Raw genomic sequence first — 16,295 nt, forward strand, 5'->3', positions numbered from 1 at the left:
GCCGGCGTGGAATTGGGAAAGCTCGTGCTACCCCAACTCGGCACAATTATCCACCCCTGGCTACCCGTGACTATAGGAAGCCGCTGTTGCCCATTTTTAAGGTTTTTGGTCATTTCGTCTCATTCAAAGGACCCACACTGGCCTCTGAGGGCCCCAAACTGGCCTCTATGGGCCCCCAGCCGGCCTACGTGGTCTCTACACCGGCCACTGATGGCCCTATTATGGTCTCAGGGGGCCCAAGACTGACCTTTGAGCGTCACGCACTGGCCCGGGCCGTCATTGGCCTCTGGGGGCCCATACCGGCCTTTGGGAGGCCCCTCGCTTACCACTGTTTATCTTATACCTTATAATAAATGTTTGCTTCTCGGAATATTTATATATGTGTCCTGAGGTCAGGTCAATTTTGCGACCTCTCCATCATAAATCAACGTGAGAAAATGGAAATGCGCCTCTTTTGGACGAATGTCGTTTACCTACCTATCAGGGGCGTCGCCACGGATTTTCGACAGGGGGGACGGATCGTCCGACTAAAAACCCAGTATTAGGTATTGTTACCGTACTTTTTCGGGCCGATGCGTTATCACTCTATTGGTAATAGACCGAATTCATACACAGCACACGTTTGAAGTCAGATTCATTTTGACACTGTTAAGGACAACGCCTCTGGTCTTCTATCAGGATATACACTGAAAACACTTTGGAAGAACGTTAAGAACGTACAGGGGTATTTAGACCCTTGTGGGGTAAAATGTTATGCCACCGTTTTTCAGAACCCCCATGGTTCTTCACGTAGAAGGCTTTGCATTCTCATCAAAAGAATCCACATGATTCTTCCAAAGACTCTTATGAGGTTTAGGGTTTATAATAAGAGCGTTCTTAGCACCTAGATAAGAACCCCAAAGGGTCTGTGAAGAGGTCCCTGGGGTTTATAGGGAAACCACCCTGTGTTCTGAATATCGGTTGTAGAACCCTTTCAGTTCTATTGCAATACCGCAAAATCCCCGTTCATTCGCCTATTGAACCTCCCATGCATGGCTATCGACCTGCGCCGTCACATCTGCTGCGCAAACACAGTATTTGATACACCTTAAAATGTATTACCTTCCTCTTTACTCTGAGCAATCAGCCTGCAAGTCTCCAGTCAGGTACAACCAGCCCGCAACAAGCCCATGCGATCAGCCCGCAATCAGCCTGCAGGAACGCTTTCCCCTCGGCCGTGTCTCTTGCCTTACACATCCAAGCCAAAGAACTCCAGAGCCTTAACCCTATTCCTGGCGGGGGGGGCCTCAGGAGCCCCCCCCCCCCCCTGAGGTTTTTGGTTATTTCTCCCAAACGCGTTGAGCTAGGAAGCTCAAATTTTCTGACTTTTCCTAAAAGGCTTCTACGCAACATGTCTGAAAATTTTGAGTTGATCTGACCTCAGGTCAGGTCACCAGAGGCGGTTTGGCGACCCTACCTCAGAAAAGTTTGCAATCACGCCAGAGCTAGAGTTTTTGACCGATCAATTTCTTCTCTTCAGGCTTTAGTTAGGGTACCAGTATGTGCAATTTGTATGTCTCGGAATGTTGATATCGGTGACCTAAGGTCAGGTCAGTTTCGCGACCTCCCCATTATAAGTCAATGGGGGAAAAATCAACTCCCTGTTTTTACCACTAAAACGGGTCGGAATGGCCCCATATACCATACATGACTTCATATACGATCAACCTTCACTACCTTGAGGTCTGTTTTGCTGTTGGGCAGCTGTGAGGTCATGTGACGTCATCAAAGGTCACCAAAGGTTTTTGGCCAATAACTCCGTACAGGAACAAGATACAGACGCGTGGATGGTCTCATTGTGTTCAGCTCGTCAAGACGCATCGAATGATATACATGATGACCTCGAGGTCACGTGACCTGAGGTCAACCTTTGACCTTGACCTTTCGAGGTCAACATATATATCATTCGATGCGGATTGACGAGAGGATCACGATGATGCCCTTAGTTTATTCCTATCTTGACTGATTCGAAAGTTATTCGAGAAAAACTCTCCATATCTAGCGCCGCCATTTTGACTTTTTCGACCCCTGTGACGTCATCTTTGACCTGACATGAAAATGACCTTAGTAAAAATTGTAGACCTTGTCCATGCGTATCCGATGCCGTTTACCGCTTGTCGCTATCTTGCTTCGTTCTCGAGATCTCAGGGGGGGGGGCCGAATCGGCCCCCCCCCCCCGCCAGTTTCTTGTCCCGGCGGAGCCCGCCAGGAATAGGGTTAAGGGCATGTTTAATTATTCAGGTTGATTCCTTCACGCTCAGGGTTGCTTTCTGTACAAATATGAACACATTTTTAGCTTTACCTGCTTTAGCAAGTGGATGTTTTCCCAAACACAGTATGCGCTATCGCCCATGTCAGCAGCCGGGTGGCGATATCGCATTCTCCCAAATCACATACAGTTTCTCCTTCCACCACCAGCTTCAAGCCAGCGTTTTCGACGATGTCGACGTCTCCGCGCGCCAGGACGCTCTCCTCAGACTCCAGGGCCTCAATCAGAGCGGAGATGGCCTCGTCCCCTAGAATGAAGAGTCGGGCGGATGCGTTATTCAACAGGCAGGGAGTAAAGAAACTTAGATTGACTTCAGAGACCATGAGCCTACTCCAAAAATAAAATAATGCACTTAACATATAAAGTGCAGCTAGATAAAATATTGCACTAATCAGCAAAAGCATATGTTTATGAAAATCAGCCAAATTTAGGTATAGGTACCAAAATCAGTTGACCCCAAAATGGCAAGCTGATTCTATTCCTGATTTATCTTCATTTGGAAGATTTGTCTAAACATCACATGCATAATTTAAGCTATGGGGCATTTATACAACATATAAATACTTACTGCATTGATTGGTCTTGCATATGAATTTTCTTCATCCAATGCATTCATCCATGCATTTGAAGAGCGTTGTGATATTGCCTATCATCGTCAATCACAAGTAATATAGATAATACACAACACTTGACAAGCCAAAAATTAATCTTATTTCAGTTCTTCATTATTCGATTACTTGCCATTCACCCAATCTTGCACCAGCCGCTCGTCACTGCACAAAGCGTGATCCAACGCGATCGAAAAATGGCGATCGCTTCCGGTGGACGCTAGAACGTGGTACCGCGGGCGTGGTCTTGATGAAAGCCATTACACTGATCAAACCACAACTCCTTCTTCTTAAACCCGATGCTAGTTCGTGCAAAACCTTCAAAGGGTTTATCTTTCGCGCGCTTTGTGTGACGTAATATCACGTGACTAGAGAGAACGAAGAAGAACCGGTGTTGGTCGAATTGAAGTCCCCTGGGGCCGCTAAGACTGCACGCGAAGAAGCAGCACGTGTCTTCGGTCTATGTGAAACACTGTGTGTGTTCTTCATGAACCAGACGTTCTGCTTCGCCTCTAAGCCAGTTTACCCTAATACCCAAAAAACCTAAGTGTGGAATATTTTAAGATGCTTTTGCATTACGTTCTTTCAACTTGTTTTCAGTGTACCTAGGTAATTGTTCCTATGCCACCAGCAGTGGTGAGCACTTGTAACTTGAGCAGGAGTTCGATAACGATAATTCGATAACCTCTTTCGAAGTCAGCGACTTCGATAACGATAACTCGAGAACCAAATCGGTCACTTCGATAACGCGATAACGATAACGATAACTTCAAAAAAGAGAGGAATCAAAAGGATAAAACATTTGAAAGGAATACGCTTCTTATCAGTATTTAACCCATTTGCTCATACAACACCATTATTACCCAGCTGCTTACACAAAAAGGAGTGCTTAGAATAGTGAAAATGTCATTTTTCTTGTACAAACAAGCAAACAAACATACAAACAAAAACTTGAATATCTTTGGCGACAGAGCTTGTTGGGCGAAAAGACATTCCTAATAGCATTTTTTCAGTGTTCAATCTACAGAACTGCTATCTCAGTTCAAAACCCCATGTTGAAGGTGAGCTATTCTCTTTCATACGCTCGCGTCTATTTGATGAAGTTATCGTTATCGATTGACCGAAACGGGGACTTCGATAACATTACTTCGATAACGATAATCAATAACGATAAACACAAAAAAATGGTATCGTCGATAACGAATTCGATAATCGTTATCGATGGGGGTTATCGAAATGCCCACCACCGCCCACCAGTCGGATAGGTAATGCATACATACCTGCATTGGGGGATGCTTTATTAATCACTACTCACAATTTCTGTTTGACTCGTGTATGAATCACTTCCAAAACACCTTCATTTTGCAGCCCGTGTAACAAGTTTGATGCCAGAACACCTAACTTAGGTCTGGTCACCACTCACCAAGTCAAGTAGCCCTGCCTCTAAAAAATGTGGTCCTTTTAACCGTATAACTCATTTCTTAGATGTTTGAAGTTTTGTGTAGTGCAACTGCAGGACTGCGGGATCGGAGCCGGAGCTTGACAGCTCGTCAGCTCGATTTGACAGCTCTGGCTAGAGTCGGAGCTGGAGTCACCGAAGTCGTTTGTACTTCGACTCCGAAGTCAGAGTCGACATTCTCTGGCTTGAAGTCATGCTCATTGCTCTTTAACTGGTTAGTCGAAATTTATGAAGCCGTTTTAGCCGGTCGTTTACGGTACGCGTGGAATTCGTGGATGACAATAAAAATTAGCGGTTTCGAAAGGACGGGTGGGATAAGAGCTGGAGGTTCTGTTGGCCGTTGTGACTGGTGGACGGTGGTTGTATCAGTAAAGGGGTCAGACCAATATAGGCCCACACTGAGTATTCAAACCTCCTGGACCATCTCATACCACACACCGTTCCGTCATTTCTATCCTCAGGACAGTCAAACTCAAATCCCTCTCCTCCACGCCTCAACCCCTTGTTCCGGGCTGGACGGGCAACTTTATCCCATGCGGGAACCCCCGATAAGAGCACGCCCATAACCGGGTGCGGTGATTGGTGAGTGCTTGGGGTGCTGGTCGGCCTGCCCTCTGGACGGGCTCAGCCTCGGCGACTCACCAGGGTGCTCGCCCAGACCAAATGTCCCCCCTCCCCCTCCCCCTAATTCCTATCTCCTTCCATCTCTGAAATGGTCTCGTCAGACCGAAAAGGCCTAACCCAATAAAAAAAAATCCCAGACCGTGGCGAGGTCATCTGACCTCTCACACCAGCATCAGGTACTCGGTCATAGTGAACTGGTGAGCCCCTTCGGCTGTCGTTTTACCTAGCACGGGAGGATGGCCGTTTAAAAGTGGGGGTCTTGCTGAGTATTGTGAATACTCGAATGTGTGGCTTATGCAGCTGTCGCTGTCACCCCACCCAGAGGACCGAATTTCAGTCTTTGGTGGGTGTACCTGAGCCGCTGAAGTGTCTGAGTTCTCAGTTGTACCGTCGAACTGACCAGCACCAGTATTCTTTTAAAAATGGTTTATTTCTGTTTACATGACTCCATTGTGAATGACCGTTGCAAATAGTCAGACATGTGCATGGATCCGAGTGATGGATCTATGATCTCAGTGGATCTCGAGGCAAATTGTAGGTTCGGATCTATGATCCCACCGAATCCGGCGTGAAAAATTTGTCCTGGATCTATGATCTCACAGGATCTGACGATAAACCAAAAGCATAGATCTATGATCTGAGTGGATCCCACCATGAACAACATTTGAAACCAGGTTTCCAAGTGTTTCTATGTCAATAAGTGCCATAAAACTATGGATTATGACGTGTTATCACATAAAAGCACTAAATATGAACGTTTGTGAGTTACAACGAGTGATCTTTTGGGATTTCTGTGTTGACCAAAAATAAATGAGGATCTATGATCCCACTGGATCTCAAGCAAAAATACTAGACTCGGATCTATGATCCCTACGGATCTCTCGATAAATTTAAGAGCTGGATCTATGATCCCGACGGATCCGAGATCAGGATCCGTGGGATCAGATCCCAGATCCATTTTCTCGGATCCATGCACATGTCTGCAAATAGTCACTTTTGAAATGCTTTATGGGCGATTTTTTGGAGGGGATGTCCCCCCCGGATTCCTCGACTGCCGGGGGGATGCGTCCCCCCGTCCCCCGCTTTCGACGCCCATGCTACCTAAACATTTCCAGGGATGCAGAGTCGTGGTAGCGATTTCCGACTCCGACTCCGACTCCGACTCCGACTCCGGGTCTGATGCGAAATACGACGCAATCATTAACACTGTCCAATCATTGATCACAGTTTTTTTTCATAATCTTTTTTGATACATAGTCACTCATCCACATTCATCACACCTTATAAGAAACAAACAAAACATTTAAAATTGCCCTGTGCGGCCCACCTGGCCAAGTCGGGCGGCGCCCTAATCCCGGCAAACACCACCCGACCCCGGGGAGAGCTGGGGGATACCTCCCCGACCGGGGAGATCTGTGGGATACCTCCCCAGATCTCCAGATAAATTTATTTCCAGCAAGCAACGCCACAAATTTTGATAAGCTTCCCGGACTCGGAGTCAAGGCAGCCTGGTCGACTCCGACTCCGACTCCGGGCTCGCTACCACGACTCCGGGCGACTCCGCATCCCTGCTCTCAAACATCGGTTTACTGGAAAACATGACACACCCGAATATTGCACTCGTTGCCCCTCTGTGTGACCCTGAGGTTATCTCAGGTAATGAAGGGTCACCAGCAGTTTTTTAAAACTATTTCTTTTGAATTGATATAAGAGACGACAGACGTGCTAGAGCGGTAAAAACATGTCAGATGTGTTCAACTGATATGCAGCATGGCCCTTTCCGGTCAGGCCATGCCCTGACCCGAGGTCAAATTTTCCAAATGACCTTAAATGTCAGAATTTCATTCGACGCGACTCGACGAGGGGAACACGTTGCTGGCAAAAGTAATGTCGTGGCTCCCTTCAGTCAAAATCTGTTACCTAAAACTTTTTTTTTCGTATAAACCAGGGATGCAGAGCCGTGGACATTTCAGACGGTCCGGCTCCGGCTCCGGCTCCGAGTAAAATGGTCCGGCTCCGGCGGCTCCGGCTCCTTCTCAGTACATCCCCTATGCGATTAATTAAATGCCTACGGGTGGAAGAGAAAGGGCGATTGAAATTGGATTGGTAGGTACAAGTTGCCTCTGTAGGGGAGAGCGGGGAGAGTTGTATCATGTCCAAGTTGTATCAGGGCGAATTGTGCCAAACTTATCCGATGGATAGCGCTCGCGACACGACCAGCCGACGACGTTTTCTGGGCGCCATCTTTCCCTGTTCTGTCTTGTGGCTGAGTGGACGCGTCTCGAGGTGAGAGCCGATTTTATGTTTTTTTAATGCCATTCTAAAAAAATAAGTTGCAAGAAAATGTGTGTTCTGGGCATTTAGATGTGCACGAATTTGAAAGATCTCCGTAGCGGTGGTGAGGCTAGGTTCTAAGGCTGCGTGAGTGAAAACGGATTTCTCCAGCTGTCCGCTGTTTTTTTAGCACGAGGATGTTTTTTCCAAGATGGCGGCTAGGTACATGTTGTATCAGAGCCGGGTGGGGTATGTTGTAACATGTATGTATGTATGTATGTATGGGTATGTTGCTTTTGATCGCGAAAGCTAAGCCCTGGCTCGCGTTTGTAGGTAGCTAGTCAATGCTCGTTCCATTTCGGCACAATGTGTTGACTTCTTTGCTCTTAACGGGCGACTTTGGCGTCTAGTCTGTTGATGTTTCGTTCGGATTGCATTGACCTAAGTTTGGTCTAATAAAGTGAAGCCTTTGAGCATACCTATACATTGTATTAACCCCATTTAATGTTGTTGTTATGTTCAAAACCAGTAGCAAGCACACTCCCTGAAACGTGAAATAGTGATACAAATTACCCCACCATGTGATACAACTCACCCAAGCCATGGGGCAAGTTGTATCAAAAACATTGTTCTATTCGGGAGACCGTAGAAGAAAAACTGGTAGAGGTAGCGGAAAAGTTACTTTGCACAAAAAAGCAGAAGAATCAAGGAAGGGAATAGTATGGAAATAATGAGTTTATCACGGATAGTTACGAGGTTATGGGTCTCGGAGTAAAAACTGATACAACCCACCCCACTCTCCCCTATTTGCATAACAAAGCTAATTTGAATAGTGAATACCTGACATGGCCTTGTACTGTCAAACCGAACTAGGTCAATAATTTTTTCCTCTTAAAAAAGAGCCGGATCGCCCTCTTTTTTGACGGCTCCGGCTCTGGTTCCGGCTACGGGCTATATTGTTTCACGGCTCCGGCTCCGGCTCTGGGCAAAATATGCCGGCTCCGGCTGCTCCGGTTCCGGCTCCGCACCCCTGGTATAAACGGCTATTTTTATATTTTTTGCCCTCTGGAACATGGAATATATCACATAGGACAGGAAAAAGGTTAACTGTGAAGGAACGGGAGGAGCTGACGATGATAAGCGCGATCTGACGTTGAGATGAAGATCCTTGCGGAGGCTTGGTTACGGGGACAGTGGACACTAGACGACTTATTAGGCACTTCTGGTGTGAAAACTGAAAGGACAATTAATAAACCCACTTTCGGTATCGGTCTCCATTATCGACACTTCAGCCTACCTACATAGTGCCGCGCTTGGATACGCTGCAATGCGTCTTCATGTCATCTGTCAGGTTTGTAGTGGCATCGCAGCGATGTCGCTACCAGCAGCTACGCACCTCCGTCTTGAGGATGTAAGGTCATTATAGGGATGCCACTGTATAGAGACTCAGTGATGTCATACAATTCCGTCACTTAGGAACCGTACGTGCCACCACCTATCGGTCAGCCATTGAACTAATAGTTTGCAGCTTGTACAACAGATGTCACTATTTTGGATGATACGGTCTTGGATGCTGCGGTGCCAGAAATATTTTTTGGATGATACGGTTTTGGATGCTGCACCCTGGGATGTTTCACTCTTGGATGCTGCAATTCCTCGTCCTTGGTTGCTGCCAATTTGGATGATACCATTTTGGATGCTGTGGTCCTGGATGTTGCAGTTTTGGATGTTTCGCTCTTGGATGCTCTGAATCATCCCTAAGGGGTCGGTTTTGGATGTTATTTGGACGTTTTGATCGCTGGATGCTAAGGTTTTGGATGTTGCGTCCCTTGGATGCTGCGCTCTTGGATGCTTCAATACTCACCCATCTCTGGCAGGGGTAAGCTAGAATCAAGAATGCAGGTTTTTTAGTATGCCGGTAATTTGGCGGTTTTTTTGCTTGGGGCGTGGTAGCATGCCGGTATCCCAGAAAATTTTTGTGGGGCGGGGCGGTGCCGGTAGCAGCTTTTGGGGAAAACTTTGCAACTCTATTATTGACGAAGCACTCGTATGACCCTAGTGACGTCATAAATGACGTCACGCAAGGTGACCAATGCAAAAGTGAAGCATTAGACCTTGCCAAGAATGTATGAAGTCACGATTTCATGTGCTTGAGGTATAGTTTCAGATCATTTCCGACGCCAAATTAACAGTTTTCATATTTCCCCATTATGCTTAGGTATATGACATTAAGTGAATTGCGGATTGCATCATTTTATAACCGACAACCGTGCAGAGGTTTACCTTATTAAGAAGTCATAGTTAGGAGTGACCTGACCTGAAAACGTGGTTGATGTCAAGTGATCCGGCTTGAATGAAATGTAAGGCATGTGAAATGTCAGCCTTCTATCATCAGTGTGCTTTGAGCTACCGCAAAAAAAAAAATACATGGTGGCGGCATCCACCCGTTCTTCTCGGCCGGCGAGGGTTGAACCTCGCTTCGAATTATTGCAGATAATGATGCGACCGAAAACCGATACATACAACAAAGCATTTATCTGTGTCTAAAACGGCTGCTGACTTGTTGGACAAGATCCCCAATCTTAATTCGCTAGATGGAAATAAAATACTCGGTATATGATACATATAGTTATACCCCTCGATTTGCCCTCGCGCTAAGTCTATTATAATCATCACTGTCGCTTTTTTATCCGAGATGATGTCGCCGCTAAACGGGTTGTTTTGTTTGCTTGCTTGCGTTGAATGGCCATTACGGATTATTGAAGGATTATGATAAAATAGGAATGGGGCAAGGGAGGATATACACTGCAGGTGTTTAATTTAGATCACAAAGGCATCATTTCCGGCATCGTGCAGAGTCATTATCTTCCCCTCCTCCGCACTGCGGCATCTCTGCGCCCCACACACGGCGTCCTCACTCCACGGCCGGCCGCCGTCAACTCCGGTATATAGGGCCTTGCGCCAACTGACCCACTCGCCGGGCGCCGCGACCTGACCCGTGTCGCTGCCGCGGCCTGCGCAATAGAGTCGGGGCTGGAATCCGGGGGTTCGGCCGGCCGGCCGCCTCTGGAGCGGGGGACTTTTTTAGTAGACCTACTGTACCACCTGGCACCTGAACGGGCTGATGTTGGATTATGGTTTCACGCAGATGACGTCATTTGAGCTCAGAGGTGGGCCGATGAGGTCATGCAAGGTGGCAGTACACCTCGCTGAGGGCTGCGAAAGAGTTCACGGAGATCGGGAACGGGGAGAAACGCAAAACGGAGGTGGGATTGAACTTGAATGTTGTCACGTCGGATGTTCGTTGATTGTAACTTGTTCTTATAGTGGCTTATATGAAACACGCTTCCTATTCGCAAATAGGTATGTCCCAAAATGATCATGGATACAGGGTGACCTGGTTACTAGGTGCACTGTGCAGTGAATTGAGGTCAAAATTTTACATTGCGCGATGGTCGAACGACGCAGTATATACTAAATAGCTCCGGGGAGTTGGAATATGTCTGTAGCTACCAGAAAATTTTCCACTGGGATGCCGACGCGAGCGGGAGGCATCGGACCCGCGGACTGCGAGTCGTTTTGATGGGGAAGGGAGGGCAGAGAATGGGTTGCGTGGGCAGAGGCGAAGGGATGGAACGCTTCTAAACGCACAAAGAGGAAGGACTTCATCAGAACAGGCGCCGCGCGTGGTCGCCATAAGCTCGCCTTCTCGGTTGTCGTCGACAACGACAAAACGATGCAATTTTTCACCCCTGACCCAGCCTTGAAGGTCAACCGATGACCTAGGACCTTTAAATTGGGTACCATCGGCTTCCTGTCGTCACGGGCAACACGCTCGTTTTTTTCCGCGAAGCTCTAGCTCGATCAGGGGCCGAACGGCAGGGGGTCCTACCGACCCCCCTCCCCCCTACACGTTAGGCGCTGGCAAACGCCGCACACATGCGAGGGTTAAATCATTGCAAATTGCCTTTGAATCTTGAACATTATAGAACATAGAATATTTTCATAGAACCTTGAAAATGCCTTTAATCATTGTAAGAAACTTTAAAGCTGTGTAAGAATTTGCCTCCGATAGAAAATTACCGTACGAATGGCGATTTTTCGGCAACGTGTCTGGGAAAAATATGTCCAGTAAGAAAAGTTTTTTGTAAGAGAATATCCGCTTTGGAAAACGTCCGTAAGAATATGACCTGCCACTTAACTCATAGCCCTTTAGTCTGTCCCGTCGTATTCGCTCCCGACAACTCAACCTCGGCCGGGCGTCCGTTGCCCAGTAACCAGCAGTAAGCACGCCGCCGGCGATGATAACCACGACATATATATATAACGTATATTACACAAACTCGGTTGTGAAGAAAGTCAGTACAGTAAATAATGTAGCGCGTCGGTGTCACACAGCCGCTGGCCGCGACACAGGACACGCGCGCAGTACACAACGCTCGGCGTGGAAAATATTAAAATTTACAGTGGTGAAAATGCGAAATGTCTACGGACTAAAAAGACCAAATGTTGTATCTCCATCTCATGCTATGGTCAGCTAAGAATTTTTTGAAGAAAGTCTTTTTGCCCAACAATTTTCCCCAATTTGACGAAGTTTAACGAGTTCTGGTATGTACATAATTCTAGCGAGGTTGATCAACTCGCGCATATCTTCAACTTTGTTCCGAGTTGATGACATTCGATGGGCCATTTTTCCAACCAATGGAGGAGACCTTCCTGGATAAATTATTTGTTCTGAACGGGTATCCTTGGTTTCACCTCACACTTGCACCTTCGTCATGTTTTCTACATCTTCGTCCTTCTGTGGCATGTGTGACTCACCGGTTTGCTGCTTCAGTGACGTGCGATAACGGCGCACGAATAGAAGCAACATCCAAAACAGGATGGTTTCCAGAAACCCAACAGCGACTCCAACTTTTTGCGAGGGTTTTCCACTTGCCATGGCAAATGCAAGGCCGATCATCAGGGCCACGGTTTTGATAGAGCTGTATACTCCGTGGTAAATCAACCACGCGAGCACCATGCCCGTCTTCCTCTTTCTCACTCCGTGGATCAGTAGACTGTTGAAGATCAAGAACAAAATCCCGATGACTGCTTGGTACAGCAGCATTATCTTCAATTCGTCATACTGATATCGATGGAAACCTTCATATCTCCAAAACAGGACGGCCACCAGAAGCTCGACACAAGCTCCAGCTACTGGCAATGTTTTTCCACTTAACATGGCGAATACAAGACTGGTTATACCGACCACGGTTTTGATAGAACAGAATATTCCGTAGTAGATCAGCCATGCGAGTAGCATGCCTGTTCTCTTCTTCACCACTCCGTAAATTAGCAGACTGTTGAAGATCACGAGCAAGATTCCCATGACGCACTGCAGTAGCATTATCAATTCGTCACAATTCTGATATTGATGGAAATCTCCATATCCACGAATGGCACCACGATCTTCGCGCTCCAGCGCGCCGATGCAGATGAATCCACCGAACGTTATCAGGCCGCCGAGCACCAGCAATGTGATGCCGATGGCGAGCGAGCCGCTCCGCAGGTCAAAACACAGACAGACGCTCTTCTCAGACATGGCAGCTAGCGTGTGTGACTGATGGAGGTTTGTCAGACCAGCGGCACTAGCCACAGTCCACCGTCCGCTGTGCCCGTCTGGGAGCGCGTCCTCACCTCGTGGCTTCTCGCAGACTACTGCCGCCCCTGCCGCCGTCGCCGTTCGGCGTCCCCTGCGTATGGCGCCCTGGCGACCGGTCACCCCGACGCCGGGGTGACCGGTCGGAGGGGAGAGGGAGAGGGAAGTCGCCTGCAGGCACCGTACCACCTGAACGGGCTGAAGCTGGATTATGGTTTCACGCAGATGACGTCATTTGAGCTCAGAGGTGGGCCGATGAGGTCATGCAAGGTGGCAGTACACCTCGCTGAGGGCTGCGAAAGAGTTCACGGAGATCGGGAACGGGGAGAAACGCAAAACGGAGGTGGGATTGAACTTGAATGTTGTCACGTCGGATGTTCGTTGATTGTAACTTTTTCTTATAGTGGGTCATATGAAACACGCTTCCTATTCGCAAATAGGTATGTCCCAAAATGATCATGGATAAAGGGTGACCTGGTTACTAGGTGCACTGTGCAGTGAATTGAGGTCAAAATTTTACATTGCGATGCAAAATGGATGTGCGAAGTAGGCACCCTATTTTCTAAGCTCCACGCGCCGCGACTCTCTACACAGGCAATACAGTAAAACTAGTGAGCTCGAAATCGCCCCTCTTCAGTCCTTGCACCAAGACGAAGGTAAATGAAATTGCAAACTCTTATGGTATTGCAATCATGACTGCTTTGGTAAGAAATGCCGAGTATTTTTGTCGATAAATCACCATCACGGACTGTTCCGCCTGACGTCGCGCGGCATGCGGCGATCCCCCGCGGATCGGGCACGGGGCCGGCGCCTGCTGCATGCAATGTCTCGCCGCGGCGTCACCAGTGATCGCTCTGACCAGGGCCTCAGCTCCGACGGCCGAGACCTCAGCTTTGACCGCTTTGATCGCATGCATGCATATGAGAGAGCCTGCGCCTGCAGCCAACGGCAGTGGACTGCGCGGCGCACGAGCCGCCCGGCCGGGCCGTGCGGGACTGGATATAATTTGACGAGTGAGTTGATGTCGCCTGGAACTCGGGCAGGAGGCAGTGTGCCGTACACATCTGTCACGATTTTCCATTTGCTTTAAAAATGTCACCTTTGCTGCGAGTTCCTGATTTATTATGTGCTATCCCACTGCGATTCGCTGTCCGACTGTCTTTCAGCGTCCGAGTAATTTGTTTAGCGAGCCGTCTCCGTCCGTTTCCGTCCGCCGCGCCGGGCACGGCGGTTCAGTTCTTGTGGGGGTCAGCTGGCCTGTGGCCCTGGCTGTGGTGCGCGGCGGCCCTGCGTCCGAGCCCCAGCTTTAGTTGTCACCCACCCGAGTGTCACCAGGGAGTGGACCCGACCGACATCCTCTCCCCGGCACGAGCGAATATAGCCAATAGCTCTAGCCTACAACTGCGAGTGAAGACCTGACACTGTTTGTTTTTGTCTACTGGTAAAATCGCCCTGTGTTTTTTAGTCTGGCCCGATTACGTCTTTCGTATTTGTTTCGGGATGAGAACGTTGTCTTGAAAAGTGATGCGTTATCGGCTCTTACAGGCACTTGCAGCTCGATGATCTTTCGAATGGAGTGCGATGGAAAGAGAAAATGAGATAATACCCAGCGAGTAACGTCTATCTCGGGCAACGTTCAACCCGTCAAGGCTGAAACAGACTCTTTCCGCATTCAGGAAATCGCATGCGAGAGACTATTCAAATACATTATAATTTTGCCCGCCTCAATCGCATGCTGGAGGTGCGTGCGATTGATGCGAGCGAGCTTCCATGTATTTGAATAGGCTCTCGCATGCGATTTCCTGACTGCGGAAAGAGTCTGTTTCAGGCTTTGTTCTTCGAGTGTTTTTATCGATTTCACGGAGACATACCTATTATAGATACTTTATAGTCATGATCAACACTCTGCTGCGATGAAGATTCGTTAGAACCCGGTCGACTAACTATAGAATGATAAACTGGGGGACTCAGATAAAAAATCGTGTCTGCCCGTCACTCAATTTATTATCAGAACTGAAAAAATAATGCAATGCAAAATTTTTCGAAATCCGAATGGAACCAATGCCAAAATAATTAAACCACACATTTAACATCTGCATAGTCATGTCATTTTCTTTATGGGATCATCCCGAAATTGTGTGTTGATTTCGGCTTTAGTTTACCGTAACAGTGCATTTGAATCCCTTTCTTGTTTTGTGAGGCAAGTCTGGGGTGGAGTACTCCACGGTGACCCCGCCTGTGAACTGCTGCGGAGCAGGCTTGTTGTTGTTGCAGTGGCGGACGCCGTCGACCTTCATCCAGTCCCACTCGCAGGAGTTGTCCCAGGAGATCATGTCAAAGCTGCTGCAGCTGAAGTCCACTGTGTTTGACGGATCGCTGGCTACCAGCTCCCACTTGCAGTAGATGTTGGTTCCGTAGTTGTCGGGATAGTTCTGACTGAGGAGGCTGTACGTTCCCGGTGCAAGGTAACGTTTGCCGCAAGGAAGGCTGTCGCAGCCGGCCACCGCCTCTTTGGACATCACCGTGCAGAAGAAACCTTTGTCGGTAACAGATGCGTCCGTTTTGAAATGAACACCAATGCTTTTGACAAACCTCGTTTTTGGTGAATCGGTTCCACAAAATACTTCAAGTATATCCTCGGTATAAATTCCAAAGCTGTCTTTGCTACAGCCCGCGTCGCTATCTTCCAATTGAAAAAAGAAACAGTCGAAGCGCAGTATGCCATTGTCGTCCGCCGCTGTCAGGTCGTAGTTGCAGGAGTAGTCATTGGTGTAATTGCCAGGATCGTCTTGTTTATAGTTTGGCGACTGCATGTAGTACACACCCGGAAGCAGATGCTGTTTGCCCTGGTCACATTGGAGAAGTGTAGCCTTGTCCAGAGACCGTTGGTCGATCATACGCTGAGCTGCGATTGCTGAGAGCTGCCCGCTTGCATCTGAAAAAGGACAGCTTCAGTTTGGAAGTTCAACAGTGATATTTTTTCGACACGTCTGCATGACTGCAATGGCCAGCTCGTAGAATATCATAGACTGTCTTTAAGCTTTACGAAAGTGGTAGGCATACTTTTGGAAAGAAAGTTGCACCCGGCAATGTACATTTTTGGAGTAACCGTTGCACCCGGCTTACCTTTGGAAGTAATCGTTGCAGCCGCTACGGCAGTCAGTGCGACCGCCAGAAGGCAGACCAGTTGCTGAGAGGGACGCATGTCGGCGAACTGCTGGGTGTGGTCTGACGACTGTAACCGTCTTATATAGGTGGGTTAGGGGTGTGCTTACGAAGTGGTCTGTCACCGATCGAAAACACCGCGACAAACATGAACACTTGGCGGTGACTCGGTGCAGTTGTTTTGTGTCACCAGGACGGTCAAAACATGTTTTCGAA

At 48.0% G+C, this 16,295-nt stretch overlaps 1 protein-coding gene across 1 annotated transcript; it reads right to left on the reverse strand.

The window, feature by feature from the left end:
* Positions 1 to 14,898: 14,898 nt before the first annotated feature.
* On the reverse strand, positions 14,899 to 16,155 carry LOC122385780 (cubilin-like). Its single transcript, XM_043374277.1, has 2 exons — positions 16,041 to 16,155; positions 14,899 to 15,849 (listed from the first exon to the last, which is right to left on the reverse strand). Exons 1-2 carry the CDS (start codon positions 16,117 to 16,119, stop codon positions 15,068 to 15,070), a joined length of 861 nt encoding a protein of 286 aa, XP_043230212.1. The 5' UTR covers positions 16,120 to 16,155; the 3' UTR covers positions 14,899 to 15,067.
* Positions 16,156 to 16,295: the final 140 nt, after the last annotated feature.

The sequence above is a fragment of the Amphibalanus amphitrite genome, unplaced genomic scaffold, assembly GCF_019059575.1.
Source record: "Amphibalanus amphitrite isolate SeventyFive unplaced genomic scaffold, NRLGWU_Aamphi_draft 000230F_arrow, whole genome shotgun sequence".
Lineage (NCBI taxonomy): Eukaryota > Metazoa > Arthropoda > Thecostraca > Balanomorpha > Balanidae > Amphibalanus > Amphibalanus amphitrite.